A 13,095-nucleotide genomic window follows, 5' to 3' on the forward strand; every position below is an offset into this window, starting at 1 on the left:
AAATCTTGGTAATTGTTATCGAATCCTTCTTTCGGTGTGCCGTTCATTATCGCCAGTGTATTCGTCGATGACACATGACACTTAACATTCTTTCCTGTATTTACCACTTGTCACTCGTCACTCATACATATCACTTACTAATTATGCATTACTGCTATCATCATTTCCACGCATAATACGCCTCCTCTCTCCATAAAAGCCTCGGAGACTTCGCACATATCTTAGGCCTCTTGATCCCCGCGGCTTCATGTAATATGCATACACGTCGGCTCGCAGAAGCAACAAGTTCGTCCACAATCGAGCGGTAGCGCGTGCGATCTTCGTGTCGCGGGGTTACGCGCGTGTTATGTAAGCACATCCGCGCGGACTCGCTTCGGACTTATCGTGAAATTTGTATTATTCCATACATCGAATAAAGAATGCGCGCATCGCCCCGTCGGAAGGGCGGCGGGCGAAAGGGCGAAAGGGCGAGGAGAGCGAGAAATACGCGCCGTCGACGTATGATTTTTCCGGCGCCCCGTGGAACGCGCATGCCGCTCGGTACGGCGCGTATTTAAGGGCTGATCTTCCCCTGTTCTCGCCACTGTATCGCACGGTATCGTCAGGTTCTCTCCGACCGTCGCTCTGCTAACCCTCGCGCGCGTTCTCTCTCCCTCTGTCTTTCTCTCTCTCTCTCTCTCTCTCCCTCTGTCTCTCTCTCTCTCTCTCCCTCTCTTCTCCTCCCATTCTCTTTCCCAAAGCAGTCGTCTTCGCGCACGTCGCCCACCACTTTCGCTTCCGAGACGGACGCGAGATTTCACCCCCGTCGACGCAACGACCCTCCGTACTCTATCTACCGTTGAGCTATCAGCGGTTCTTCGGTCGCTCGCGGGTCTTCGGGATCGTGCGCACCCCCGTGCGAACGTAGATTTCTCTCTCTCTTTCGCAGAGCTCATCCGTACGGACGAGTTGCCCAGCTTAAGCGCTACGCAGAACTCTGTCGACGTCTTGCAACGTCGTCTCCTCGAACGCCGCGAAGTCTACCGCTGTACTCCGCGCTTTCACCAGGTTGGTACAATTCGAACCTCGCAGAATGCCTCACGCACCGGCTCGAGCAATTCTTACGGAGATTGTTTGATTCTTTTGGTTGCGCGTGGACTTGTTTTACGGAGGGCAACAGGGGGACGAGGCCGGCTTTCCGCGTAAGATCTCCGATCATTGGACTATTCAGTTGTTTCTTTTTTTTTATTTTGTGTCCGTCTGTGCGACGCGGAGAAACCGTGGTGTAAGTCTACGCGTGCCCACCATATTGACCGATAGACTATATGAACAAATGAATGTTTTCGTTTCCGTCTGTTATATTGGCGCTTTCAGTAACTTGTCTCTACTATTTGCTCTTGAATTTGACGAAGTAACGTCAATAACAATCGAGAATCTTTGCTAAAAATAGCAGTCGTTTTATTCCTTAAAAATCACGCGTCCACTTATGGGTTAATACGTTCCTCGTTATATCACGAGCGTCGATTCTCTATATAAATTGATTTTAAATTAAGGAAATATATATATCTCCACCATAACTTCGTTTCAAATTACAACGCACTAATGAGTAACATTCTTAAGTTTTACCTTATGTTCGGTTTGCTTTAAGCAAGTTTCTAAGCTTTAAGCAGTTAAGTTTTGTTTTAGAATAAGATCTGTTAAAAATACACTTTTTAATATAATTTGATAATTTAATAATTAATTTTGTAATCGAGTAATCCAGACCGTCGCTCCCTTGAAATTTGACGCGAATGTAATTTGAGGGGGAGTTTATCCGTATAAAATTGCATGTGTGAAAAAAATTAAATTGGTAGAAAAGATCAATATCCGTGTCTTCAATTTGCCATTATGGAAAACTTGAGAATATTCCGAAATAATTATATGTAATTTGAGTATATAAATAAGATTAATAATTTTCAGATTAATGTAAAAATGTGAGATATACATAAAAATTTTCTATTTTTACTTCCTTCTTCCACGAGGAAGAGAAAGAAGAAATTAAAAACCTTCTGAATATAGAATCGGAGAACAGGTATATAGAGAGAATATAAAATCAATAGAGAAGTCGAAACGTATTAAAACGATTTTAAAGCAATCGAGCCGACGCGTAATCCGTTTTCACCGAAATGCTTTCCAGCAATTGCACTCAATCACGGCTTATGCGCCAAATATCATCTCATATTTTTTACTACGTCGAACGTATTGCAGAGCGGAAGGGCAATATCTTTGGTGATGAAATTTTCAAATAAGTGAAGTAACACGCAATATGTCTGCGCTAATATATCAAATATTACTTGCTAATTTCCCTCCAAGTTTTTAAGCCGATGCACGAAAAACGGTCGGTTTATGAATGGAACGTAAAACAATTCAACGCGCAATATCTCGCTCTCACTAAAATATCTGCAATAAATTTTTCTTGGTTACTTATTAATGTCAGGATCTTTGACATTTTCCTACGGTACTCTTCTCGTCGATTGTTGATGGATTTGTGCCAGGACAACGACGAGGCGCACAGGCGGAAACTGGTGCAACCTGCACATTATGTACAAGTCAAACATCTGATGTGGACATTTTATATTACGGCATTTCCACGCAAATCGGATTACGGATTACGTCTGCACGTAGATCTTAAATATCTCTTTTGTAACTTACATCGCGCATTTTACACGAGATATCGTGTAAACTAGTGGTAACATGGTGGTAAACTGACACGCTACAATCTCTCTTGTGAAACCCGAAATTCGCCTTTATTTTTCGAAAATGTGGGCTTTATTATTTTTGAATAATAGGAATTGCATGATTTTTTTTCCTGAAATCAAACTTCAGAGAAGCAAATAAATAACAAGACATTTCAATTTAATTCGAATGAATTTTGGACTTTAATTTGAAACTTGGCTTTTTGGACATATCGAACAATATGATACGCAAAGTGGCGATGAATAATTGTAGTCTTCATTATTTTTACTAAGAGGATATTAAGCCCAGATGTTTCATAAAAGGTAACGTTACATCGTCAATTTTATGCCGGGTCTATCTATGACACTTTGGGTTTACTTTTCACATTGTTTACAAACAAAAAAACGCACAACTGTAATCTAATTTTTCGAAACGCCACTTTCGAAATTTGATGTTTCGAATGAGTTGTTACACGGTAAAATTGATGGCAATCGTGTCACTATACTGTAACGTAAAATCCAACATATGTGTCGAAGTTTAAGGTGACGTCGAAACTTTAAAATTGATAGTTTGCTTTATTATGTAAACTATTCCGCACGTGACACATGTATGCATATTGTGATTGACTGTACTTACCTGATCTGTACTTACGTGATCAACTTGACACATAATACATATTCTCATGTTATACAGGGAGTATTGCGTACAATACGTGAATACATATATTTATCAACGTTCTTATCGCCCGAAGTTACAATAGCTCTGTAAATTTGTACTCGTAAATTTATATATTATTGTTTTTATCACTATGTCTGCTAAAGTAAAGTGAGCAAATGATTTAATCATCTACAAATACAGAAACGTGATACTCTGTCTACGCTGTACGGCAAGGAACTTCATTAATCGTTGTGAGAAAAAGTTTTCTTCCTTTTTTAAATTGAAGCACGGTCATCCATGAAACAAGGAGTGTTCTAGAGTACGAGTGGATTAAGCATGTAATTTTCTTATTTTTCCTCATTTTTTTCACACTTATAGTCAGGAAATGAGGTAATACATCATCATGTTCAAGCTATTTGGAGACAAAAAAAAGATGCAGAAAAATATGACTTTATATTACTTGACAATCGTGCTATTTTCGCATTTCTTTCTTTTTCCTCTAATATATCTTAGAGTCAATGACAAATATTAAAATTATTTGTATTTTTTGGGAAAATGAAAGTATTCAATTTAATATACTGAAAATCTGAATTTCGCCTATATAAAATTTTATATAATTTAATTGACATTGCTCGAATATTAACCATAAATGATTTTGACTCAAATGCTGAAAGTTGAGCGTCATGACGACCTTAAACTTCGCGATTCTATTGAAATTATTTAACTTTGATGCGAACTTAAGCTTATGCTATTAGAATTATTCAAATCTTAAAATTGAATTTCAACGGAGACAGCGGTTTCCAGACAGCAGAATGCCTAAGATCGAGACGTAAGACGTCTTAAAGACATCCTTAAAATGTCTTATGTCTCAATTTCAGACAGTTCTATTGTCTGGGATATTGCATAATGACATTTGGATGCGCGGTTAAATAGAAAGTCCGGAATAACTTCATCACAACTCATTTGCGTCATACAACTCGTAGTTTAAACTTCTCCCGTTGAGTTTTCAAATTATAAGATTTACACTATACTTTCCTTTAATTGCGCTTACCTTCGTTAAATTAATCGTAACCTTCCAGAAAATGTAAAAGATTACAGAGTACTATTTTAATGAAAAATAACCGTATATTACGATATACGTGCACATTCGCGCTTACGTAAAATGTTTAAGTTTCGTAAAAGGTTTGAGCTCCTTCAAATTGTGCTTCTCACACATTTTTACACATCGCCAACAACAAAGACGGGTCAACGATATGAGACCACAGATCCCATCTAGGTGTGATTTCGCTTGAATACATACGCTCGTCGGTCTCAAACGATCTTATATCGTCTCACCTTTTCCCAAAGCCCACAGCTACTCGGCCGTTCCTGGCTGTCTTGGCTGTATGTTATGAGGAGTCTAGAACGAAATCTCATAAAGAGCAATTTTCTCGTTTTCGTGTTCTTGTGAAACGAGATCTGACTTTTATTAGGACAAATATTACCGAGAATTTCATGCTTTCCTTTTCGAAGTCTTTCACCTTTTTGAAATTCTTCACGTTATGCATGAGACAGCATCGAGAAATACTGTTAGACAGTAAAAAATTTTAATTATTAATTTTTTAAAACATTTTTAATAATTAAAACATTTAAAAAAAAATTTTTTTTTTTAATATTTTAATTATTAAAAACGGTTCAACAAAATTTCTTCTTACCTTAACATGGGGAATATGTTAAAAAATATACAAATATAGGTTTAATTAACATATTCGCCTTGTTAACATATTACTTTTTAATATATTTCCCGTGTTAAGGTAACACCAAATTTTTTATTGTGTATGCCTAAATACGATTTTTTACTATTGTTATACACATGTGCAGAGTGAGACGACAGCCGTTACCATCATGAATATCTTCGAAAAATAAAAATATTTTGTTTACGACTGGATAAAAAATGAAAAATGTTTACACGTGCTCCGAATGGTAACCGCTGGTATATAATACATTTTCCGTTAGATACATTTTCTTCTTCTGCTTCTCATATTTCGAAGATATTTAAGGTTGGAATAGCTATTATCTTATCCTGTATGTAAGTATAGTTTACAAAGGTGTTGTATATAAACGTAACTTTTCGTACGGCTATATGTAGCGATGTTCGATCATTTTCCGAGAAAAACTTCGGTACCTCGGCAAGTGATGGTGCTAATATATATGCAATAGTTGCTTCTGGGATTAATAAACTGCCGCCCGATAATCTGAAATTCAAAAAACCTCATTTTTCAAACTTCTTTATCGGAGATACTTGACTTTAGTTTTCTAAGAAGAATGTCCAATAGTCTCAAACAGTCACACATATAGCTCGCAAACCGTTCAACGCATCCAAATTTTGTCGCTGAAGTAATCATCAATATGCAATTGTTAATTTTGCGCATTGAAAACTAATATTAATTTCTCATTTCAAATACTTATACAAATCAAATTAATTCTGAGTTTTTAAAACATGAAAAATTAAAATCAGCTAAATCAAAATTATTCCATAGTTTTCGCGCGGTTTTTATTATTTCACATCACTGAGCACCGTACCGTGTATTAACTGAGATTGCGTGGGTTATCACGAGCGATCAATCTGACGCACAGTGATACTGTAACTCCCAGGTGCTGCAAGTTTAATCGTGATCGTTGCGCGTAGTGAACTCGTAACGCATTCTGTATCGGCATCCATACCATTCGCGAACGCCTCCCCGGGTATAAATGAAGCAAATTGCATTTAGACCGGTCTTGGAACTACTCGTCCGTGCGACTATTTTGATGCGCCTATTTGCGACTATTTCGTTATCGCGATCGTATTCGGAAACCTTTGGAAACTAACTTGTAGAAACTGAGTATTGTAGTCGCGAAACGATAAGATAGATTTCTAGTACTCGTTCATTGTTCGCTCGTGTGTGTGTGCTTTCGGCCATATATTAGGGTGGAAAAAAGGTATTGCCGATCGCGTATATAAATATCCAGTGAACGCTCGATGCAACGAACGTTTCTTGCCATTTTCTCCCGTTCGAATTCCGACATATTAGTAATTCTAATCAAACGAATTCATTCGCCGAAAGAAAGAAAAAGAAACCGACGAGAGAACACGTTCAAATGAAAAAAAAGGATATCAAGCAGAAAAAACACAGCTGCGTTCGGTAATATTGCAAACGTCTGAAATTTTCCGTTTTCATCCCACATTTGTGATTGTGTATGGAGAGAAAGAGAAAGAAAGGAGAGACCTCTCTCGCGTCATATTTCGGCTTCCGCGATATTAATATTTCATCGTATCTTCGTAGATAGTTTCGCAGATCCCGTTTACGTGACATGCATTATTCCGAGATATCAGGTCGGCTCAAAATGTGGAACTGCTTTCAGAATATATGCGTTTATGTGTATGTATAACGTCACTCATGCATTAACGATTCAAGAACCCTTAACACACAAAGATATGATTCGCATTGATATATGTATTCCGTTCGAACCGTGTCGTTTGTAACGTTTTAAAGCATTTCTTTCTCCTACTTTTCTCGCAGCCCAGTTTCCCATCCTCTGCTAAGATAAACAATAACTTCCTGCTTGACAAGATACAGAAGTGTGTGTGTCACCTTGTCTTGTGTTCGTTAAAAACACAAGACAAGGTGAAATATTTTCCACAGTCTTCCGTGACTCCTGACGTCAAACTTCTATCACTCTGCTATATTACACGTTATCTCTCGGCTTAAACGTTTATTCCTCTTTAATCGCTCTTAAGAACACCGTCGCCGCATTTTCCGTCGTTCAAAAGTTTCATTATTATACTCGACCATCGAAGGCACCTGTTCTCGTCGGTTGATTTTAGCGTCGGCTTGCGGGTGAGTTTGAATCGGGAAATCGCACTGCGCCGTGCGTGCGCAGTGTAGACAATAATTATGCGCATCGGTGCGAAACGTATGAAAACGCACGTTTTTTAGTATTGAATCGTATTACTCGCTCGGCGTATCGCCAATATTTGCACACACACCCTCGCAGTTGATTATAAATAAACGCAAACAACTGCGATGCTAACAATTGTCGCTTCGGCCTTTCGCATTTCGATTTTGGCGCACCGTCGAGAGACGTCAGTCGAAAAAAATGAAGTTTTCGACGAGCGTTCGGCGTTCAAGCGTTCTATCGCGTAAAAAGTATTCCGAGTCTAACTGAGCGTCCGCGTGACTCGCTGAAAGCTGATTATGGCTCGCTTGAAGCGTTCGGAAGAAGCGGGCACAAATCTTCGCGGAGCTTTTTACGAGTGGTCAGTATGCATGCAGAGAGAAAATAATGATTCCTTCGTGATTTCGATTCTGAGAAACGGCCACAGTCATTTATCTATTTTTGAAGCTCGTCGCCGTTGCTAAACCTCGGTAATCGTATATAGATAACCTTGTGACTTATGCTTATATAATCTATCCTTGTGATGCTGGAATTAACATTTCGACTCGGATAAGCGTTCACGAAGTGAACAATTACATGTAGCGTGCGGGAAGCTTGCAATTGATGAACGCACTGCAAAGCTATAAGCAAACGTCCAGAAAGCAATCTTCCAGATCGGTCCGAATGCTCTAGCGGGCCATAATCAGCGTCCTTCCGACTCGCTGGAAACTTCTCTGATCGCTTCCTTTTCGACTAAGGGAAGGAGGGGTTTGTTCACAAGCTATCGAAAAATTCAATGTATGAGCGAGCGATGAGGGAACCGTATGGAAACACTTATTTAGTACGAATTGTAATTTACTGCAAACATTTCTTGAGCGTTTCTCGAAAGATTTTTTTGGATTTAGTAAGAAATATCTTTAATTGAAACAAATTTGTCTTTTAAAACGAACGAACAAGCAAACGAATATTTGTTGACTCGCTCGACTCGGTTGATTCAACAAACAAGATTGTTTGGCTTCTCGGACGATAAATATCTTTACATCAAATAACATCTCTCTTTTGTATTTTCATTAGAAACATTACAATAGTTTTTATGAGTAATAAGTGATTTGAGAGAAGTGACACTATGTATCAGAAAAATATCGAAGGACATTTTTTTAAATTTCAGCGGGACAATATTTAATATATACTGAAATGAATTATTTCATTTGGAAACCAAATATTATTTCCTCTAAATAATACTATCCTTCCTATCAAACAACATTGTTACTGAAGTAACAACATTTCCACTCCAAACCAAATGATATTTGATATTAAATAGTATTGTTAATATTAAACAAACTTAAATCAAGCATATACACGTATTAAATCCGAAGAATTTGTCTCTTTTTCTCAGTGCGACCAACTCGCTGGAAACTTCCTTGATCGTTTCCTTTTCGACTGGACGAGTGCTGACGAGTATTCGACATGGGGAGATATCGATCGGAGCGTCCGTCCGTTCGAATCACTACATGATACTGCGACTTTTATTTCCGGTCCCCGTTACCGAGTCATTGAAATTCGTCTGAATTCGTTCGATTCGCACTGTCAGTTTGTCTCGGGCGTTTTGGACGACTCGGAGGCCTCGTTTACGAGGCCGCGAACCTTACTCCCGGCGTCGTAACGTATATCGACTATATAACAGGTGTGTCCACATAATAGGTGTAGCGTACGGCAAAATATACGAGATACGATTACTCGGTTCGTCAAGCGAGCATCGGTGGAGCAGCAACAGGTTGCCTATTTGCCGGAATCCGCGTACCACAATCGTATACGTGGCCTCGTAGGCGGTGTGTGAGCTCACCGTAGCAAAATATAATCTCGCGAAGGGCGTATTCGGTGCTTACATACATCTTTGAGTAACTTTGGATGAAATCGGCCGTGGTCATGTATGTTTCACTCAGCTTGATTTCATTGTTTCCGCCCTCACTCGCTATCCCCGCGGGAAATTTCGACGCTGCCGAAGTTGGCAATTAGAACCGTATCCAAGTCGATTGCGCATACTTCACAGTCGTACTGAGAAAAAAAAATATCTGTAACTATAATCATCGTTGTAAAACAATTATAGTCATGAGAGCGGATTTTCTACTGAGTGTTGTGTTGGTGATAACAATCTTATATGTACGTTTTTACTGCTATTTTTGTGGTTGAAACTATAAGAAAGTCATGGTGGGCCTTCGAAAATAATTTGTCTCAGTGCAAGGAACCATTCTTCTTCTCCTTATCACTTCTCGTTGCGTTCTCGTTGTGATCCATTACCGGAATGCAAACTTGGCGCACCGTTCGTCATCGTCGCCTAATACTTCGAAGCTGACGCGTTTCCTTGACACGTATTCCGTTCTATCCCGGTCTCGTCCTCTCGAGGATCTTCCGACTCGCCCGTTTCGACTGCCATTTGCTGCTCGCGTGCAAAGAAAATAAACACTATCAAATAGTCCGAGCGTATACACGAAGAGCGTCGGATGGGTAACGCGATTTCCTCACTTCGAATTCACTCTTAAGATCGTATTCGTATCGTATATGAGTCCTATTTATCTGACGCGCTTATAGATCGCCTTCTCTGTAACGTGATATTCTAACATCCGCCTCCCTCCCTCAAAAGGGGGAGTCCTCTGTCTCTCTCTCTCTCTCTCTATTTCTCTCTTTAATATTTTACATTCTCTTTTGTATCACTTTTCAAATTTCGGGACTTTTATTTTCCGGGATTATGCATGCCCACCTATACATGTGTAAAGAGGCGATAATACATAATATAATGTTATCAGCTAATTTACGCGAGTCCACGATCATAAATATATTTCCATTAACCGGTGATTCACGATCTTAAGGTTTGACCCAATTCATCATGAATTTAACATAATAAATGATACATACATTATGCAACGTGAGCGCGAATGAATGTGCGGGACTAACTCTCTTAAGACAAAGATAGGAATTATTCAGGAAAATTCTAAGCTATATTGAAATGATACTTAACAACAAGTAATAAACAAAGTAATAATAAAACAAGGGATAATAGCGAAAAAGTAAAGAAAAATATATCGGGTAAGATATAATAATAAATATACAGAAATGTAAATGTAACATTGACGTAAAAAAACATATTGACTTTTTTCCTTAGCTCTATTTTCCAACTTAGACTCTGACGTCTGAATGTTAATTTGTTATATCAAATGTTTTATGGAACACAATTTCTACGTGAGCTTTGCTCGCATGTCAACTGTAAAATGTATTCAGTGACTTAAATATTACTTTATATTCAACGTTTTCACTGAACTATAATGTCGACATAGGCGTGTATTTTTCTTTTTTCTTACAGTCCAAAAATGATGAGCTCAACGTTGATGGTTCTTGTGTCCGTAACGACCATGGCGTTGATATCCGGCGAAGCTTTTGCCGTGTTACCTGCTAAGTGCAATGCAGGATTTCTCGAGGAACTTCCACCCAGACTCCGTAAATTTTGCATCACTATCGCTAAAGTATGGAACGCCAATGGCATGAATAATCCTGTCGACGACACAGGTAGTAGTCCGTTTATCGATGGTGCGTCTTTTTTGTTCTTAACATATTATATTCCCTCATTCTGCCATGTTTATCAGAAATATCCCATACAGAGTCATTGATATGGGTATCATTATAGACAGAGAAGTCATTACTACAGTATATCACTATAATTAATACTTCCCCCTCCCCCCTTCTTCCTTTCTCGGCACTATACAGCCTCGTTTGAGGCCTGGACCTACTTCTTCTCTCTTTACCTATGCATGTGGTGCGCACACAGATTATACATATGCAAATGGGACCTACAAGTTTTACGTCGGTTCCGAACGGTAGTTGGAGAGAAGAGAGCTTTCGTGGCATGGGAAATAAAACTCTTTGGTAGTTTGCCAGACCACCGAAGAGGAGCGGACGAGTATGATAAAAACCTTTTCTGGTTCTGCCGGGGATTGTTGAAACCCGCGACTCCTAGCATGATAGACTAGTGCGCTGCCTACCATGCCACGCTCGCGCTCACTGTAATGAATATAATAAATATAAAGATAATGATATAATATCCCCGTACAGCATTCTAATGCTTCTTTCTACATCGGATTTTTTTTGTGCCTTGAATAATTTTAAGATATAAATATTCTAATATATATATAATTGTAAGGTTATATTTCATCAATCATTTTAGTCGTTTACTATTTCCGTGCGGGCCCGACATTTCTATATATCTATAGATATATAGGTAACAATATAGAAGTGATATCGCGCAGTAAAGGTAATATCGTTCTTATCAAAGTATCATGTGTAGAATATTATTATGTGGGAAATCAGCATTGTAAATACATATGACGTTTACGAACTTTATAAATATTATATAAATACATATGACGTAAATACATATGACGTAAATACATATGACTTATACGAGCTTTATGAATATATACATGTGTGAGGTATCTTGCCTTTTACGTATCTCCTAACAATATTATGTACGTAATATGTTTGCAAAAACGACCATATATGGATTTACTCAGCAGCGGAGAGTAATCGAAACCATTCGTATAAATCGCACCTCTGCTGGAAGACGGTCACATCTCTGAAATTATCAAATTCGAGTTGTTGCCACAATTGTATCAGGAATAATATTGACACAAGGATAATTTTTGAGATATTCGGTAAAATCAAGAGGGGTTGTCCTCAGATTTTTCTATATATTAATTTTACGCGGTATCGTGCCGATTATGCTGGATGCCGATCTTTTTTTCATTCGATTATTTGTACTTTGTATTTTCGAGTTAAAGTTTGCGCTTGCGGACGATCACGAAGATTGCGTTGAATTGCTTTCAGAATACCGAGAGTTCTTGCCGCTATACAACAGTGATGTCAAGAGGCAAGACGTCGATCACATTTTCCTACGCTTCGGGAGACGACGTTAGAAAACGACATCTACTCTGTATTCACAAGCGGCAAACGATCAAGTTCTCTTCAAGTCGTCCGATCACCTCATCATCGATTCGTAGGACATTTACCGGATTATAAGGGACCGCAGTCAGCCGTGCCAAAAGACGATCTCGTCAATGTTGAAAAAACCTGGCTTCTTCTTCGATTATTACACTTGAACGGCGTTTAAGTGTGAAATCAGTCCCCTTTTAGCGTTAAGTCAGCGTGAAAGTGAGTACGTTTCGTTAGGTTTATATTGCGAGCATACACTATTGCGTTAGCTCGTCCTTCTCTTTATCCATTAAACGAAAATTTCAAAAGACGTTAAGCAGCGATTAAGCGTTGGTATGTTTTGCAAATTTTCCATCAACGGCCAACGTCTTCAATATTTCTTGAGAGGCAGAATTTTATCCCAGAAATTTTACTTTTCCGTACAAATCTTTATTCTCCAAATGGAAGAGAGAGAAACATGAGCGAAGGACAATTTTTTCCGAAAAAGAATTATAGCATAACACTTCGAAATGTGTATTCTTGTTCATCATTTCTGCTAAAGAATTAAAGGAAGATACAAGTTCCATGATATATATTCCCCTTCCTCGTTAGTCGACTAATTTCATGTGCAATGGCAAATGTCCTAAGAATGAAACGCTATTTTACAGAAACGATGAAAAAAACACTATCTAATGATTCTAGTATTAATCTCAGAGATCTTTAAACAGTATAAGAAAAAAAAACAATTATGCGGTTTAATTAAAGTCCTTTATAATGTAATGTGGTCTTCTCAACGGTCTTCAAATATATAACAGATGTGCGGTATATATATATATATATATATATATATATATATATATATATATANATATATATATATATATATATATG

At 38.2% G+C, this 13,095-nt stretch overlaps 1 protein-coding gene across 1 annotated transcript; it reads left to right on the forward strand.

The window, feature by feature from the left end:
* The first annotated feature begins 596 nt into the window (after nt 1-596).
* On the forward strand, nt 597-13,036 carry LOC106741785 (myosuppressin). Its single transcript, XM_014614102.1, has 3 exons — nt 597-1,047; nt 10,604-10,806; nt 12,121-13,036. The coding sequence occupies exons 2-3, from the start codon at nt 10,611-10,613 to the stop codon at nt 12,207-12,209; spliced, it is 285 nt and encodes a 94-aa protein (XP_014469588.1). The 5' UTR covers nt 597-1,047; nt 10,604-10,610; the 3' UTR covers nt 12,210-13,036.
* Nucleotides 13,037-13,095: the final 59 nt, after the last annotated feature.

This window comes from Dinoponera quadriceps, unplaced genomic scaffold (genome assembly GCF_001313825.1).
Source record: "Dinoponera quadriceps isolate SergipeBrazil2010 unplaced genomic scaffold, ASM131382v1 scaffold533, whole genome shotgun sequence".
NCBI lineage: Eukaryota > Metazoa > Arthropoda > Insecta > Hymenoptera > Formicidae > Dinoponera > Dinoponera quadriceps.

Bases quoted from the DNA above. Each gene is read 5' to 3' on its own strand.
- LOC106741785 (XM_014614102.1), top strand. From the start codon at position 10,611: ATGATGAGCTCAACGTTGATGGTTCTTGTGTCCGTAACGACCATGGCG. The intron at 10,807-12,120 runs GTAGTAGTCCGT...AATTGCTTTCAG, and splicing joins TAATCCTGTCGACGACACAG to AATACCGAGAGTTCTTGCCG.